At 41.5% G+C, this 13,551-nt stretch overlaps 1 protein-coding gene across 1 annotated transcript; it reads left to right on the forward strand.

Annotated features, from left to right (window-relative positions):
* The first annotated feature begins 355 nt into the window (after window positions 1-355).
* LOC308304622 (protein C1orf43 homolog) lies at window positions 356-13,240 on the forward strand. The gene is made up of 6 exons (XM_080749247.1): window positions 356-457; window positions 1,768-1,879; window positions 4,200-4,253; window positions 5,397-5,563; window positions 8,841-8,899; window positions 11,844-13,240. Exons 1-6 carry the CDS (start codon window positions 395-397, stop codon window positions 12,070-12,072), a joined length of 684 nt encoding a protein of 227 aa, XP_080605373.1. The 5' UTR covers window positions 356-394; the 3' UTR covers window positions 12,073-13,240.
* Window positions 13,241-13,551: the final 311 nt, after the last annotated feature.

Here is a 13,551-nt window from a genome sequence, read left to right on the forward strand (position 1 = left end):
GGGGTTAATCTGTACCTGCCCCACACACCCGGCCACTTTCACTTTCAAACCTTTTCAAACATATTGAAAGTAGCCGATCTACAAGCTCACGTGTCGCATTACGGCACGCCGTCGTGAGCTTGTGGATCTGCTATTTTAGCTGCTTTACAAGGTATGTTTACAAGGTTTCTGCCTGACAGTAACAATACATTTATTTTTTTATGTTTTATTTGACTATTTTAAGTGTGTTTTAATTATTGTGTTAAGCATATGTGTAACACGGCTTCGACAGGTGCTATACAAACATGAATTATTATTAACCAAATTTCAGTGTAGTAAAAACATAAACGTTGCTTGTCTCTTGTGCTCGCTGCAGGTGTTTGTGTTGCTGTTCATCTTCGTCAAGCGTCAGATCATGAGGTTTGCCGTCAAGTCTCGCAGAGGACCTCATGTTCCCCTGGGACACAACGGACCCAAGGTACAAATACTGACCCTATGTCATATAGCACTAATAGCAGTGGTTCTCAACCTGCGGGTCGGGACCCCCAGGAGGGTCCCCAAAGTATTTTGGGGGTGTCCCAGGCATTGACACTAAGGCTTGCCCACCTGCCCCCGGCAGGTAAATAAAACCTTCAGGCAGGTGAAGTTTGCTTTCAGGTTGCCCGACCGGGCAAGTGCTAATTTGAGAGGGGACGCAACCGTCTATAAACATGATGAGATATCGGTCTAAACACCTAACCGTGTTCTGGTCTGTGGAATGTAACAAGATATATATAGACATAGTCAATCATAGCCATGTAGGTAGGTATTTGGTCTTTGTATTTGGAGGTATTGCGGTATGACATTTTTTATTGGACAGCCTCAGAAAGTAAAGAAATAAGTGTTAAAATGAGTGGTAATTACAGTCTTACCTATCATTTTACAATGGACAATTTACTTTTCGGGGCAAGTGGGCATGACCTTTGGGCAAGTAGAAAATACTTGCCCGACGGTCAAGTGCCTCGGAGAGCTTAGTGTCAACCCCTGGGTGTCCCCAGATGATTACCTTAATGTGCAACATTGTTTTCTCACTCAACAGTAAACAAACCAACATAACGTTTAAATTTAAAGATCGTATTTGCACATTTCTAAAGTGACAATTTAAGGACTTTTTAATTCTTCTAAAATGACAAATCAAACATTGGCCAAATTGTCAAAGAGGCAGACATTGTGAAAATAGCAGATCTACATTTAGAAGAACATGTAGATCTGCTATTTTCACAATAGAACCGTGTTATACAATGTGTAATTCCTCAACTTAGTGCTTGTCAGGATGGGGGGGGGTGGGGGGTTCCCAGTTATGATATATACCATAGATATGATTATTTTGGGGGTCGCGGCCTGAAACGTTTGAGAACCACTGTTATGTAGGACACAAAAGTCCTATGGTGAAAAAAACATATTACCACATTGTTACTTATTACAAAAAAATGCACCTATACACCCAACATGTAGGGAGATATATAACTATATAATAATATACCATCTCATTAAAATAAGTGATGGTTTGCTAATGGTGCGTTCTGTAATACCGTCTTATTACAACATGTGCCATGAGCAGGCCATCGTATGAAGCTATTTTAATGAGACATTTTTGTGACACATTGTGAGCTTGGAGATTGTCTATTTTCAATTAACTGATTCATATAGGGTTAAAATGGTTACATGTTGATGGCATATTAACTGTGTGTGTGTGTGTGTGTGCGTGCGTGCGTGCGTGCGTGCGTGCGTGTGTTTGTGTGATCACAGGAGCTCAGACAGGAGATCGACTCCAAACTCACCAAGGTCCAAAGAATCAAGTTTGAACCCCGTCTGCTGTCGCCTGATGATGACAGACTGACCTCTGGACCACACACTGCTGGTATGGACACACACACACACCAATTAGTCTGGTGTGCGGTAGGGCTGCAAGCAAACGTTCGGGGATTCGAACGTTCGTTACGTTGGCAAAAGTTCTAAATTAATGGGTTCAGGTTTTTTTTTTCTTTTTTTTACATGAAAAATAATTATCAGAATGTGCCAGAATATCACAGTAGTAGAAATAGCCAAATACGAAATACTAACAGTTAATGGTGACCGTTAAAGTAGTTTTAAAATGCGCTAGAACAGCTTGGAGCGATCAAGGACCGTCCTCTGCTCCAATTCCGCTCCTGTTGGGGCCGCGAACCAGCCTCGCTGACACACACTTGATGACAGAGCACTCTGAGCTGGGCAGAGACTGACTTGTTTGTGCTCCGAATAGCGAACACCCATCCACGCATCCAAAGATTAAACAGCCTTTCTCCTAAGCATGAGATAAGCAAAGATGGATTTCATTGCAACCCCTAAAGGATCAATAATGCGATTTCTGGGGTTGTTACATCGAGACCAGTTCAGCCCGAACGCGACACGCTCCGACGCAGTCACCAAGTCTAATCATCATCCGTGCAACTCCGCCATACATTGAGCCTGTTCGTCAACAAACAGCGCAACATTTTCTCCGATTGGATTGGACTTTCCAAGTGTTAGCCTACATGTTAATGCGGTCACGCATCAACGCGTTTTCAATGGATAAAACAGCGCATTTAACACATTTCCTACACTGTTTTAGCTGGTTAAAGGTACAGTACGTTCGATGGTTCGATGGTCCGATTGTTCGGTTTTTATTCAATTAATTAAAAATCAAAGGTTCGATGGTCCGTTCGGAAAATCCCCCCGAAGTTCGAATCCCTAAAACAGAGCTAGATTACAGCCCTAGCGTGCGGTTAGGGTTAGGGTTTAACCTCTAGGTCATTGTTTCTCAACCACTGTGCCTGGGGATCTTTGGTGTGCCCCTGAGAAGGGTCAAGTGTGCCCCTTGAAACTGCTTGAAAGCCAGTATTGTATTTAGCATTTTAAAAATGATTTAAACAAGTGAAAACAGCCGATCTACAAGCACACAACGCCTTGCGGTGCGAGGCGTTGTTTGCTTGTAGATCACTACTGTTGTGCGACAGCCTTGTATGATGAAGCAGGGTGTTACTTCGCGAAGAAACGTACACATTTGAAACCTGGAGATACAAGGTTTCTTCCCGACAGTGACGATATTTACACCCACCGTATTATGTTGGTGTGCCCATGGATTCTTGGGACATGAAAAGTGTGCCCATGCAGAAAAAAGGTTGAGAAACACTGCTCTAAGTCGTCCTCAGACGAGCCCTCCATCGTCGCCCGTATCCCCGCCCTTCTGGGTCATAGAACGTCTGCGCTCTGCCCAGTGTTGATTTCGTCGACTAAAACTATGACGAAAAATGTTTGTCGACTTTTTTTCACTGACGAAAACCAAATAAAAACTAAGCTGTGGTCACTATACTGTAACTAAGACTAAATATATTGTCATATTTCGTCAACAAAAGAAAAACTAGACAAAAACGTTAGGCACGGACTAGTGCTGAAGAGCGTAATTTTATGTTAGGTTGCTCTCAGGTGTTGTGTGCTGAAAATAGCCGATCTACAAGCTCACAACGCGTCGCGCTATTTTCACCATGCAACCAAGTGTAAAATCAGTCATTACGATGCCATCAAGGCCAGCCAAAATACATTTTAGTTGACTAAATCAACTGTAGATGTAGTCGCCTAAAATCTTATGATATTTAGTCGACTAAAACCAGACAAAAACTAAAACTTTTCAGTTGACTGAATTATGACTAAAACTAAATGACATTTTATTCAAAAGACTGACTGAAACTAAATCAAAATTTGCTGTCAAAAACAACACTGGCCCTGCCAGCCTAACGTCCTCGTGACCGGTGCCCTTGTGTTGGTTCCCACAGCACCAGTTTGCTGGCTGGCAGCTCCTGGTGTCTTTGGCAGTGTCCTGCAAGTCTCTTTCTCCTGGCTGCTATTTTATCGTTCACCCTTGGTATTCCAGCATACAGATTCGTGTTGGTAACATGTGTACTCTTGCTGATGGTGAGCACTACACATAACATTCTGGTGTAGCACCCGCCTAGAGACTTCTGCAGGGTTGGCTTCAGGTCCCAGCATTCACTGCCATATAGGAGAACAGACTCGCAGACTTGCATGGTTACCTCCGCCATCGGTGTATGAAAGTAAGTCTGTGTGTGTGTGTGTGTGTGTGTGTGTGTGTGTGTGTGTGTGTGTGTGTGTGTGTGTGTGTGTGTGTGTGTGTGTGTGTGTGTGTGTGTGTGTGTGTGTTGCAGGTTGCTATGACTACCTCTACAGGATGAGGGCGCTAGATGCCATTAGAGACACTGGTAAGCATGGCTTCCTTGATGTTTGAAAACCACTGCTTACATATTTCCTTATGGGTTCTCAGTGTGAGGTCCAGGGCACTCCCAGGGGCCCTCGAGGACGGTCCCTAGCTAAATGACTGATATTTAGGAACCAAATGGACCCATAAAGGTCTGTAACTCTGAGATTGTACACATGGAACCAAATGGAACCTTACAGGCCTGTAACTCTGAGATTGTACAAATGGACCCAACTAGCTGATCTACAAGCTCTATTTTTTTCCCCCCCATTTCGAGCCGTGCCTTGCAGCTGTCGAAAATGATAAATGTTACTAAATAGTTTTACGCTAATATCTTTGGGGTCCGCCGATTTGCAGTAGAGAACGGCGACCTTGAGGTCAATTAACTTTGTACTTATCCGATCATCTCTGCATATTTAATTAAGTTACAGCAGGCACCGGGTAGAGTATGGGCATATTTTAAACTGAAGATGATGGCCAATGTTGATTTTCCTCCCTTTCTATATATCATCGTTGTCGGGTGGAAACCTTGTATGTCCAAAACCGTTTGTTTTGTATTTTTCATTTTAAAATGATTTAAACTAGTGAAAACAGCCGATCTACAAGCACACAACGCCTCGCACTGCGAGGCGTTGTGTGCTTGTAGATCGGCTGTTTTCACTACTTTGGTGCGACGGCCTTGTCTGATGAAGCAGGGCTTTGCTTCGCGAAAAAACTTTGAAACTTGGAGATACGAGGTTTCTGAACGACAGTGACAATATACTAGTAAGACACCTATAACTAGAGATTCTGCAGCAAGCGACCAATTGATTCCCTATTGATTCCCACTCCCATTGATTCCCATTGATTCCCTATTGATTGACATTCACAAATAAAGTTTATCTAAAATAAGGTTTATCTAGAGGAATAAATAAAGTTTCCCCAGGACTATAGTGTGTTGCCCTGTCTGTCGGTCAACCACACTAATAATATAGATATTATGAGCCCATATTGTGCGTTGTATCGTGACAACCCTAAAGAAAAGCAACGTTGACAAGGATTATCATTTACCAAAGATGGAAAAGAAAAGTCACAAAAACCACGCTTTCTGGTGGCTTATTGCTTTATCTCATAAGGTGTGGTTTGTTTGTGGTTCCGTTGGGTCCAGACCTGCCGTTCAGGGAGCTGGGAGGCGCGCCCAGCGCTCTGACGGGGAGAAGGTTCCGGACGTGGCTGCTGGAGCTGAGGACCTCCCACCCTGTCATCCAGGACACCGCCAGCTCCCTGATAGACACCCTGCTGAGAGGCTACGACAGCGCACGCCACGGCACCGAGGTGTGTGTGTGTGTGTGTGTGTGTGTGTGTGAGGCAGGGGCGTCAATTGGGTATGGCAGGGGTATGCAGCTGCCATACCCTGGGTCCAGGGGGGAAAATAAAAGTTACTTGTTAATATGTTGTTAAATTACAGTAAAATAACTACAAATGCAAAATGTTACAACATGATCACTTTAACAAGCTATTATAATTATATTCTCCACACTTGTATTCTCCCCATCTTGACGGAATGGTATATATAGTGCAATGCATTTTATTATTAATTGTGGCACGTGTAACATGCCAAGTTTAGCTGCACTTTTAGCTGCACTTGAACAACCGTTCCAGGCTGCCATATCCAGCCCAAGAAACCATAGAAACCTGTGTAAAAAACTGACAAAACTCGATTTTTTTTAGACATTGTGAAAATAGCCGATCTACATGCTCACAACGCCTCGCGCTGCGAGGCGTTGTGAGCATGTAGATCTGCTATTTTCACAATAGAACCGTGTTATACAAAATGTAATGCCTCTTTTCCATGAGGACTCCCATCTTTGCCATACCCTAGCTTTTGCTGAACTGACGCCACTGGTGTGAGGGCATTAACCCATTTAGACCGGGTACACATTTGCGTATTATTATTTTATAAGGTATACAAGCTCACAACACGGCACCGAGTGCCTCGCTGCGAGCTTGTAGATCTGCTATTTTTTCAAAATCGTGAATATTTAGATTTTGACCCAATTCTATAAGTGTCTCTTTGAATCCTTCTAAGGTTTTTTGAAAAACCTATGTTTCTATGTCAGCAATCTGGTCAGCCATCGTCAAAGAAAAGGTCCTTTTCACTTAACTGGAGCTCAGTTAGTCTGTTCTTGAGAGACTACTATGTCAGTGGTTCTCAAACCTTTTCATGATGAAGGACCCCCAAAATGATATGTATTTGGAGTCGAGTCGACTTGCAAAAATCACAAGTTGTTAATGCCCTGCGCCCTAGCGAAATACATTTCATATGCATTGTTCCAATTCTTTTTTTCCCCCTATACTTTATTTATATTTTTTGATAACACTACACAACAATACAAGACACCACAAGACAATTTAAAAGAAGCTTGACAATACAGAAAGAAAGAAAAACAACTAGACAAATAGGAAAGACACAACAAAGGGACACATGGGTGGGATCGGTGACCATCAGAAAGCAGGGATAGTTGGTGAAAGTCTATGAATGGAAGTTGCACTGTATTGCATTTAGGGCTGTCACGATTATGACATTTTACATGACGATCAAGTGTCACTCAAATAATTGCGATTAACGATTTAAAAAGAGGACAGTTTATTGTCTTTCTATGTAAATATCTGGGGGGAAAAAATGCCATCCGTCATACCTGGTTTGATTTATTGATTATGTATTGGGGTGTAAACTGAAACATTTGGCAGAGCTTTCTATTCTGATTCAGAATCTGCTCTGGAGTCTGAGACTGCCATAGATTCAATCTTCAACCAGAAGGGGGCGACAGAGGACCAGTCATCTCAAGTAAAGCCCCACTGCTAAAAAAAAAAGATAAAGTCCTTGCTTTTGCAGCTGAATAGTAATGTTTAACCCAAGGCCTGAAAAATACCTAAAAATGTCCTCTAAATCCTAACAGTTTTCTGAAAAACCCATGTTTCTATGTCAGTGGTTCTCAAGCCTTTTCATGTCAAGGAGTGGACTCCCTAGAATTATATGCATTTGACCACGGACCCCCATCTGAAGATATTTTGTTCCAGGGACCAAGAGAAAGAAGGATTTGTGTTTCAAATGTCTGCTTTAAAAACATACACATTCAAAGATTTGCACGCATTTTCAAGATTTTTCAGAGTGCCGCGCTGTGAGCTTGTATATCTTCTATTTTTTAATAGTTAAACTGTACCCGGTCTAAGGTGCTCTACACACTACAGGCGGTTGCCGTCGGGGCTGCCGCTAGGATCAGCGGTGGCCGCGCCGCGGTGAGACAGTTTACAGTTTACAGTTTAGGCATTTAGCAGACGCTTTTAATCCAAAGCGACTTACAATAAGCAGATACAACATCACAATAATAAACAAGATAATAGGTCAGTACATTAACAGCAATATAACAATGTAAATGGATATCTATCTAGAGAAAAACACAATATAATCAAGTTCTAAAGAAACCTAAAAAACAAATGTTAACTAGCTTCATGTATGATCATTGATTTTACTGTAGTGCTAAGGGTTTAGGTGGAGTCTGAAAAGGTGAGTCTTAAGTCCACGGCGAAAGGTAGCGAGTGAGTCCGTTGTTCTAAGTGCGACAGGGAGTTTATTCCACAACTTGGGAGCCAAGAGGGCAAACTGTCTCGGACGAGTGGATTTTTGCCCTGGAGTTTTTAGCGAGGGTTCGGTCAGCACAAACACACAAACACACAAACACACGCGCTCAGCGAGTAAACGCCACGCGGTATTTCACAAAGATGCACACAATCCATCTCTCACCACCCGCGTACGCATGCACAAACGAGCACGCTCGCGGGGATTTCACGGGACCGCGCCCGCTCTCCTCGCCGCCCCAAAACTTCGCTGCGTGGCTGAAAAAGACGCCCGCCTCCCATTGAAAATGAATTGCTAGGAGGCGGTGACCGCGGCTAGTGTGGAACCCCCTTAAATGGGTTAAATATTGGAAGGCCGAGGTCTCCTTCGCCTACATATTCTTCTGTAAGTGACTTTTGGAAATGCGAGGCATTTTGTCTGCCCAGATAAATTAAGTAACAATCGAATCTAGTTGCTTTTAAAAAAGACAAAGGAACAGGTATCAAAACCTTGGCAGTGATACCATCTGTACAGCATTGATGCGACCAATCATTGATAAAGGCAGTAACAGCTTCTGATGTTGCTTTTTAGCTTCTCTATCATGTCCAGGAAATTCAGTTTAAAAAGCAGCTTGGGATTTCTTGGGCTCCTGAGACACAGATAATGTGAATTGAGTTGTAACTGTTTTGAATGGAAGAAAATTTAAAAAATGTCTGGCTCAAATGATCACTACGAATTCACTTTTATCCCAATTGATTGTGTACCCTGATAGTTTGCCAAATGCCCTGATATAACTCAGGAGATTTGGAACTGAAGTCCCTGGACTGGACAGAGCTGCCAATAAATCCTCTGCGTATAGATTTACCATGCTTTCTATATTACCACATTTTACACCATTGTTTTAGATTCTGAGGTTAATGTTTTTCTGTGTGTGTGTGTGTGTGTGTGTGTGTGTGTGTGTGTGTGGGTGTGGGTGTGCGTGTGTGTCTTTAGGTGTTTGGCGAAGCAGAATTTGTGAAGTACCAGGAAGCTCTCACTGAACTAGCCTCTGTGTGAGTCATTCATTTTGTATTCACCTTCATTTGGTTACTTTGTACAATGGTTAAAAAGAAAATAATAATAATAAAAAGGAGAAAAAAAAGTAATGTCAATGTAAAAATGGAAATAATTGTAAAAAATCGTGCAGATGAGTTATGAGTATGGGTATCGCTAGAGATAGAGATAAATTAAGTCTAAGACCTCTTTTGTTACATAGCTGACCCACTAAACAATTTATACTAGACGTCTAAGTTTATACGTATAAAAAATGGTCTACCAGAGTTATAGATTATGCAAGTTTTTTAGACGTCTAAACTTAGACTAGACGTCTAATATACGTCTAATAGACGTCTAAGTTTATACCTGGGTCTAAATTTAGACGTCTAATAGACGTCTATATTTAGACCTTAACGGCCGGTTCTGTTCTGATGCTCTGCATTTTTTCACTACTTTTGACCCAGGTATAAACTTAGACGTCCAGTAGACGTATATTAGACGTCTAGTCTAAGTTTAGACGTCTAAAAAACTTGCATATCTATACCTCTGGTAGACCATTTTTTATACGTATAAACTTAGATGTCTAGTATAAATTTAGACGTATATTAGACGTCTAATATACCTAAAAATGTTTGCTGGGGAACTTTGTGTTCATGCAGACAGAAGAGGCATTACTTTAAATAAATCTGTAGGATTTATAAAGCACCTTTGAGTTGAACGTTTAGTCTTAACTCATACAGTGCCAAACGACTTTCAGATCAACTATCTCACTATGGACTTCCCTGCCAAACGACTTAAATCGACTTTTACTTAGAAAAAAAAAGAAAAAAGAAAAAAATAATGTTTTTTTTTTGGACCCCATTAAATCTAGTAAACATGATTTCAATCGCGATTTTGCATGTTCCACCCCCATACAACCCCATCTTTCATACAGGGCAGCCATCTTTGTTTACATAACATGTAAAACATAATGGCTATTATCTAGGGTTGCCAACTCCGAGAGTTTCAAATACGGGACACCTCATTATATTTCTGAGTAAAGGTGCGGCGGCAAAGCCGCCGCCGAAAAATCGGATATTTTCGGTTATAAAGTTGGCTAAAACGGGCATTTTCCTATATTAAATCATATTTTTCCTTTCACAATATCATTTCGGGTGTCTTTGGGCCATGTCCTATTACCTTAAAATCATGTAGTGTATTTTTTATTTTACAGGTCTACCTGGTTCTCATGTGCCCACTCTTTGGTTACCCAACAATAGTTTAATCATATTGGCATACAGTAATAACCATTAGGTTTTAAAAACAAAATCAACGCATGCTTATGTTATTTCACATACCAGCCAGTCTGGGGTCGCTTTAGTAGTTGGCAGACAAGAAATACTGTAGTGCTCCCAGGAATACCAATATATCCATGGCTTATTTTCTGCTTGCTTTTTCACTTTGTTGTTTAGGCTATCACCTATCATGGATTCATGTCTAATCTGTTTGTACACAATCTTCTGTCACGCGTTTTCTTTTTTAAAGACATTCAACTCGGTATCGCTCGCACTTTCGCGCAGGCAACTGTGGATTGTACCTACAGCCCATGGGAACGGATTGTGTAGGCGGCGGAGCGGCGGAGCCTGTGTCTTAGCAACACTGTGTTAATAAGCCAATGGGCTGCTTACAAACAGCGCAGCGCCTCACTCAGCAATGGGATGCAGCACTTGACTCAGAGGAGAGCAGAGTGGAAGCTCTCTGACAGGCAGAATCGCTGTCATTTCTCAATTAAATCATCCCGTCATTCATATTTATCCCCCAACCTTCAAATACGGGACAAAGAGCGTCCCGTTTCAGTTCAATACGGGACGCGTCTTTTAGTTTCCAAAAAAGGGACGATCCCGTATTTTACGGGACGGTTGGTAACCCTACTATTATCTCAAGAATGCCTGAACGGATTTCCAATCTGATTTTTTTGTTTGAAAGCTGTGAACAGCCTGCACAAACATGGTGCATGATCTGTGCATGGGCGTGCATGATCTGTGCACTATAAATTACATGGAAGTCTATGGAGATTTATGGCAGGGAGAACCCAAAGAAGGCATATTTAATTGGCAGTAACTTTAACCTCATTCAAAACCGAGAAAGAAATTTTAGATTTTAATGTGGGATTGTTATTGCCTTTGTGCTTGTTTAGATTAGAGCTTCATACGTGTCCTTTTTGAATTTCTTAATTTTTTACTTGGTCGATGTTTGCATACAAGCCTAACCAGGGACTGGGTTTACACATTAGCTTCGGCCATGAACCCCATATAAAAAAAATATATATATTTTTTTATAACTATAATTATTTTTGTATTGTCCCTGTCAAATAAACATATTTTAACGCATTTAGGCCTAGAATTATTGAATGCTTTAACTATTGAAAAATAGCAGATATACAAGCTCACAGCGCAGAACTGAGTGCCGCGCTGCAAGCTTGTAGATCTGCTATTTTTGAAAAAGTCGTGAAAATGTGTGCAAATCTTTGAATATATGTATTTTTAAAGCGAACGTTTGTAACAAAAAAATTGCTTCTGGGTGGTCCCCGGAACTAAATATTTTGAGATGGGGGTCCGTGGCCAAATAAATATAATTTTGGGGGTCTTTCACATGAAAAGGTTTGAGCACCACTGACATAGTAGTCTCTCAAAAACAGACCAACTGAGCTCCAGTTGAAGTGAAAAGGACCTTTTCTTTGACGATGGATATAGCCAGATTGCTGACATAGAAACATAGGCTTTTCTAAAAAAAAAAACCTTAGAAGGATTCAAAAGACACTTATAGAATCGGGTCAAAATTCTAATTTTCACGATTTTTCAAAAATAGCGGATCTACAAGCTTGCAGCGCGGCACTCGGTGCCGCGCTGTGAGCTTGTATATCTGCTATTTTTCAATAGTTAAAGCATAAAATAATGATACACAATAATGTGTACCCTCCAGGGTTAAAACCCAGAGCAGCATGTCCGTGGTGGACCAGCATCACCAGTCCGCCGCCAGAGACCTGTCCATGACGCCCGAGGCTCCACCTTTATCAAGCTCCTCCCCATCCCGCGCCACCAACCAATCGGCTTCCTCCTCCTCCGCGCAGCAACGCGCCAAGAGGCCCAAGCACTTCCTGGAGCTGAAGAACTTCAAAGACAAGTACGACACCCTGGAGAGCTCCTTCTGAAAGACACACGGATATGAGGTCCCTGCTACAGCCGTTTGAAGTGCCTACAGTTTAGTATATAGTTGGATATACCTACACAATGTATTGTATAGAGAGATGTGCACAGCGATGGCTGCACAATGATTTCATAAATGTTTTGATGACTAGTTCAGGGTTCCCACGTTGTTTTTGGCTATTGATTCTCCAGGAGGGTATAACGTTACGCAAAATATGTTAAAAGAGTAGTGGGCTGCGTGATTGCCGCCTAATGTGTATGGCAAAAAGAACAGATCTACAAGCTCACAAAGTGAGCGGCGTGACACTTAGCTTGTTAGCTTGTAGATCCGTTCCTTTGTCACATGACGTGACACCAACCAGTGTAGTGCAACCTAACTATTCAGAGCACCATGTAAATCGTAGGTGATGAAGCGTAAGGAATTTAACTCATAGTTAGTTTTGATATATCGGTTGAACTAGTATCCACTATGTTCTAGAATAGCTGGTGTAGAAAATAATTTGGCACAAAATTTGGAATGGAATTATATCAAAATACCTTCTATGCATTTATTTTTGCTACACTGCCTTTCTTCAGGCATTGCACACAGGAGTAAGAGACTCGTTATTGCGCTGAATGATTATACAACCTGGAAATGTGGTTAAATATTCTAGAAACGTTTTGGAAATGTGTGGGAACCCTGCTAGAATTAACATTTAGCAGATCTTGTGGATCTGCTAAGTACAAGCCAGCGCGCAATTAAGTATAAACCTCCCAGAGAAATCGAAATCCATTGTTATATATTAAAAAAGACACACAAGAAAACAAAGGATTTCATTGCCAACGGCACTGACAGTAGACCATTCATAAATGCCAGGTGCGTCTAGTGAGAGGTCGTCTCGGAAAACATCTGTGTTGATGAAATATAGAATACATGTTCGGTTACTGCGTTGTCTCGCTTCATAGATTTTCAAAAACATTCTTGAGAGCAACGTTTATCTGTCAGTTACACCAGGTGTTTGTTTACATAGCTGCCATGTTGGATACGGCTGCACAGATTGATATGAGCCAGGTGTTCTGAGTCTTTGATTAGACAGCGGTCTATTGACCATATTCACCTGGCGGCCATGTTTGAAATTTGCATTGAAACCGGGTTGCAACTGGGCTGGCATTTCATTAACTTAACCCATTTAGAACAGATACACATTGTGTATCATTATTTTATGCTTTAACTATTGAAAAATAGCAGATATACAAGCTCACAGCGCGGCTGCGAGCTTGTAGATCTGCTATTTTTTTTAAATCGTGAAAATTTGAATTTTGACCCGATTCTATAAGTGTCTTTTGAATCCTTCTAAGGTTTTTTGAAAAACCTATGTTTCTATGTCAGTAATCTGGCCAGCCATCGTCAAAGAAAAGGTCCTTTTCACTTAACTGGAGCTCAGTTAGTCTGTTCTTGAGAGACTACTATGTCTCTCAAGAACTCAAGACTACTATGTCTATGA

Source organism: Nannobrachium achirus, assembly GCF_963921795.1.
Source record: "Nannobrachium achirus genome assembly, chromosome: 2".
Lineage (NCBI taxonomy): Eukaryota > Metazoa > Chordata > Actinopteri > Myctophiformes > Myctophidae > Nannobrachium > Nannobrachium achirus.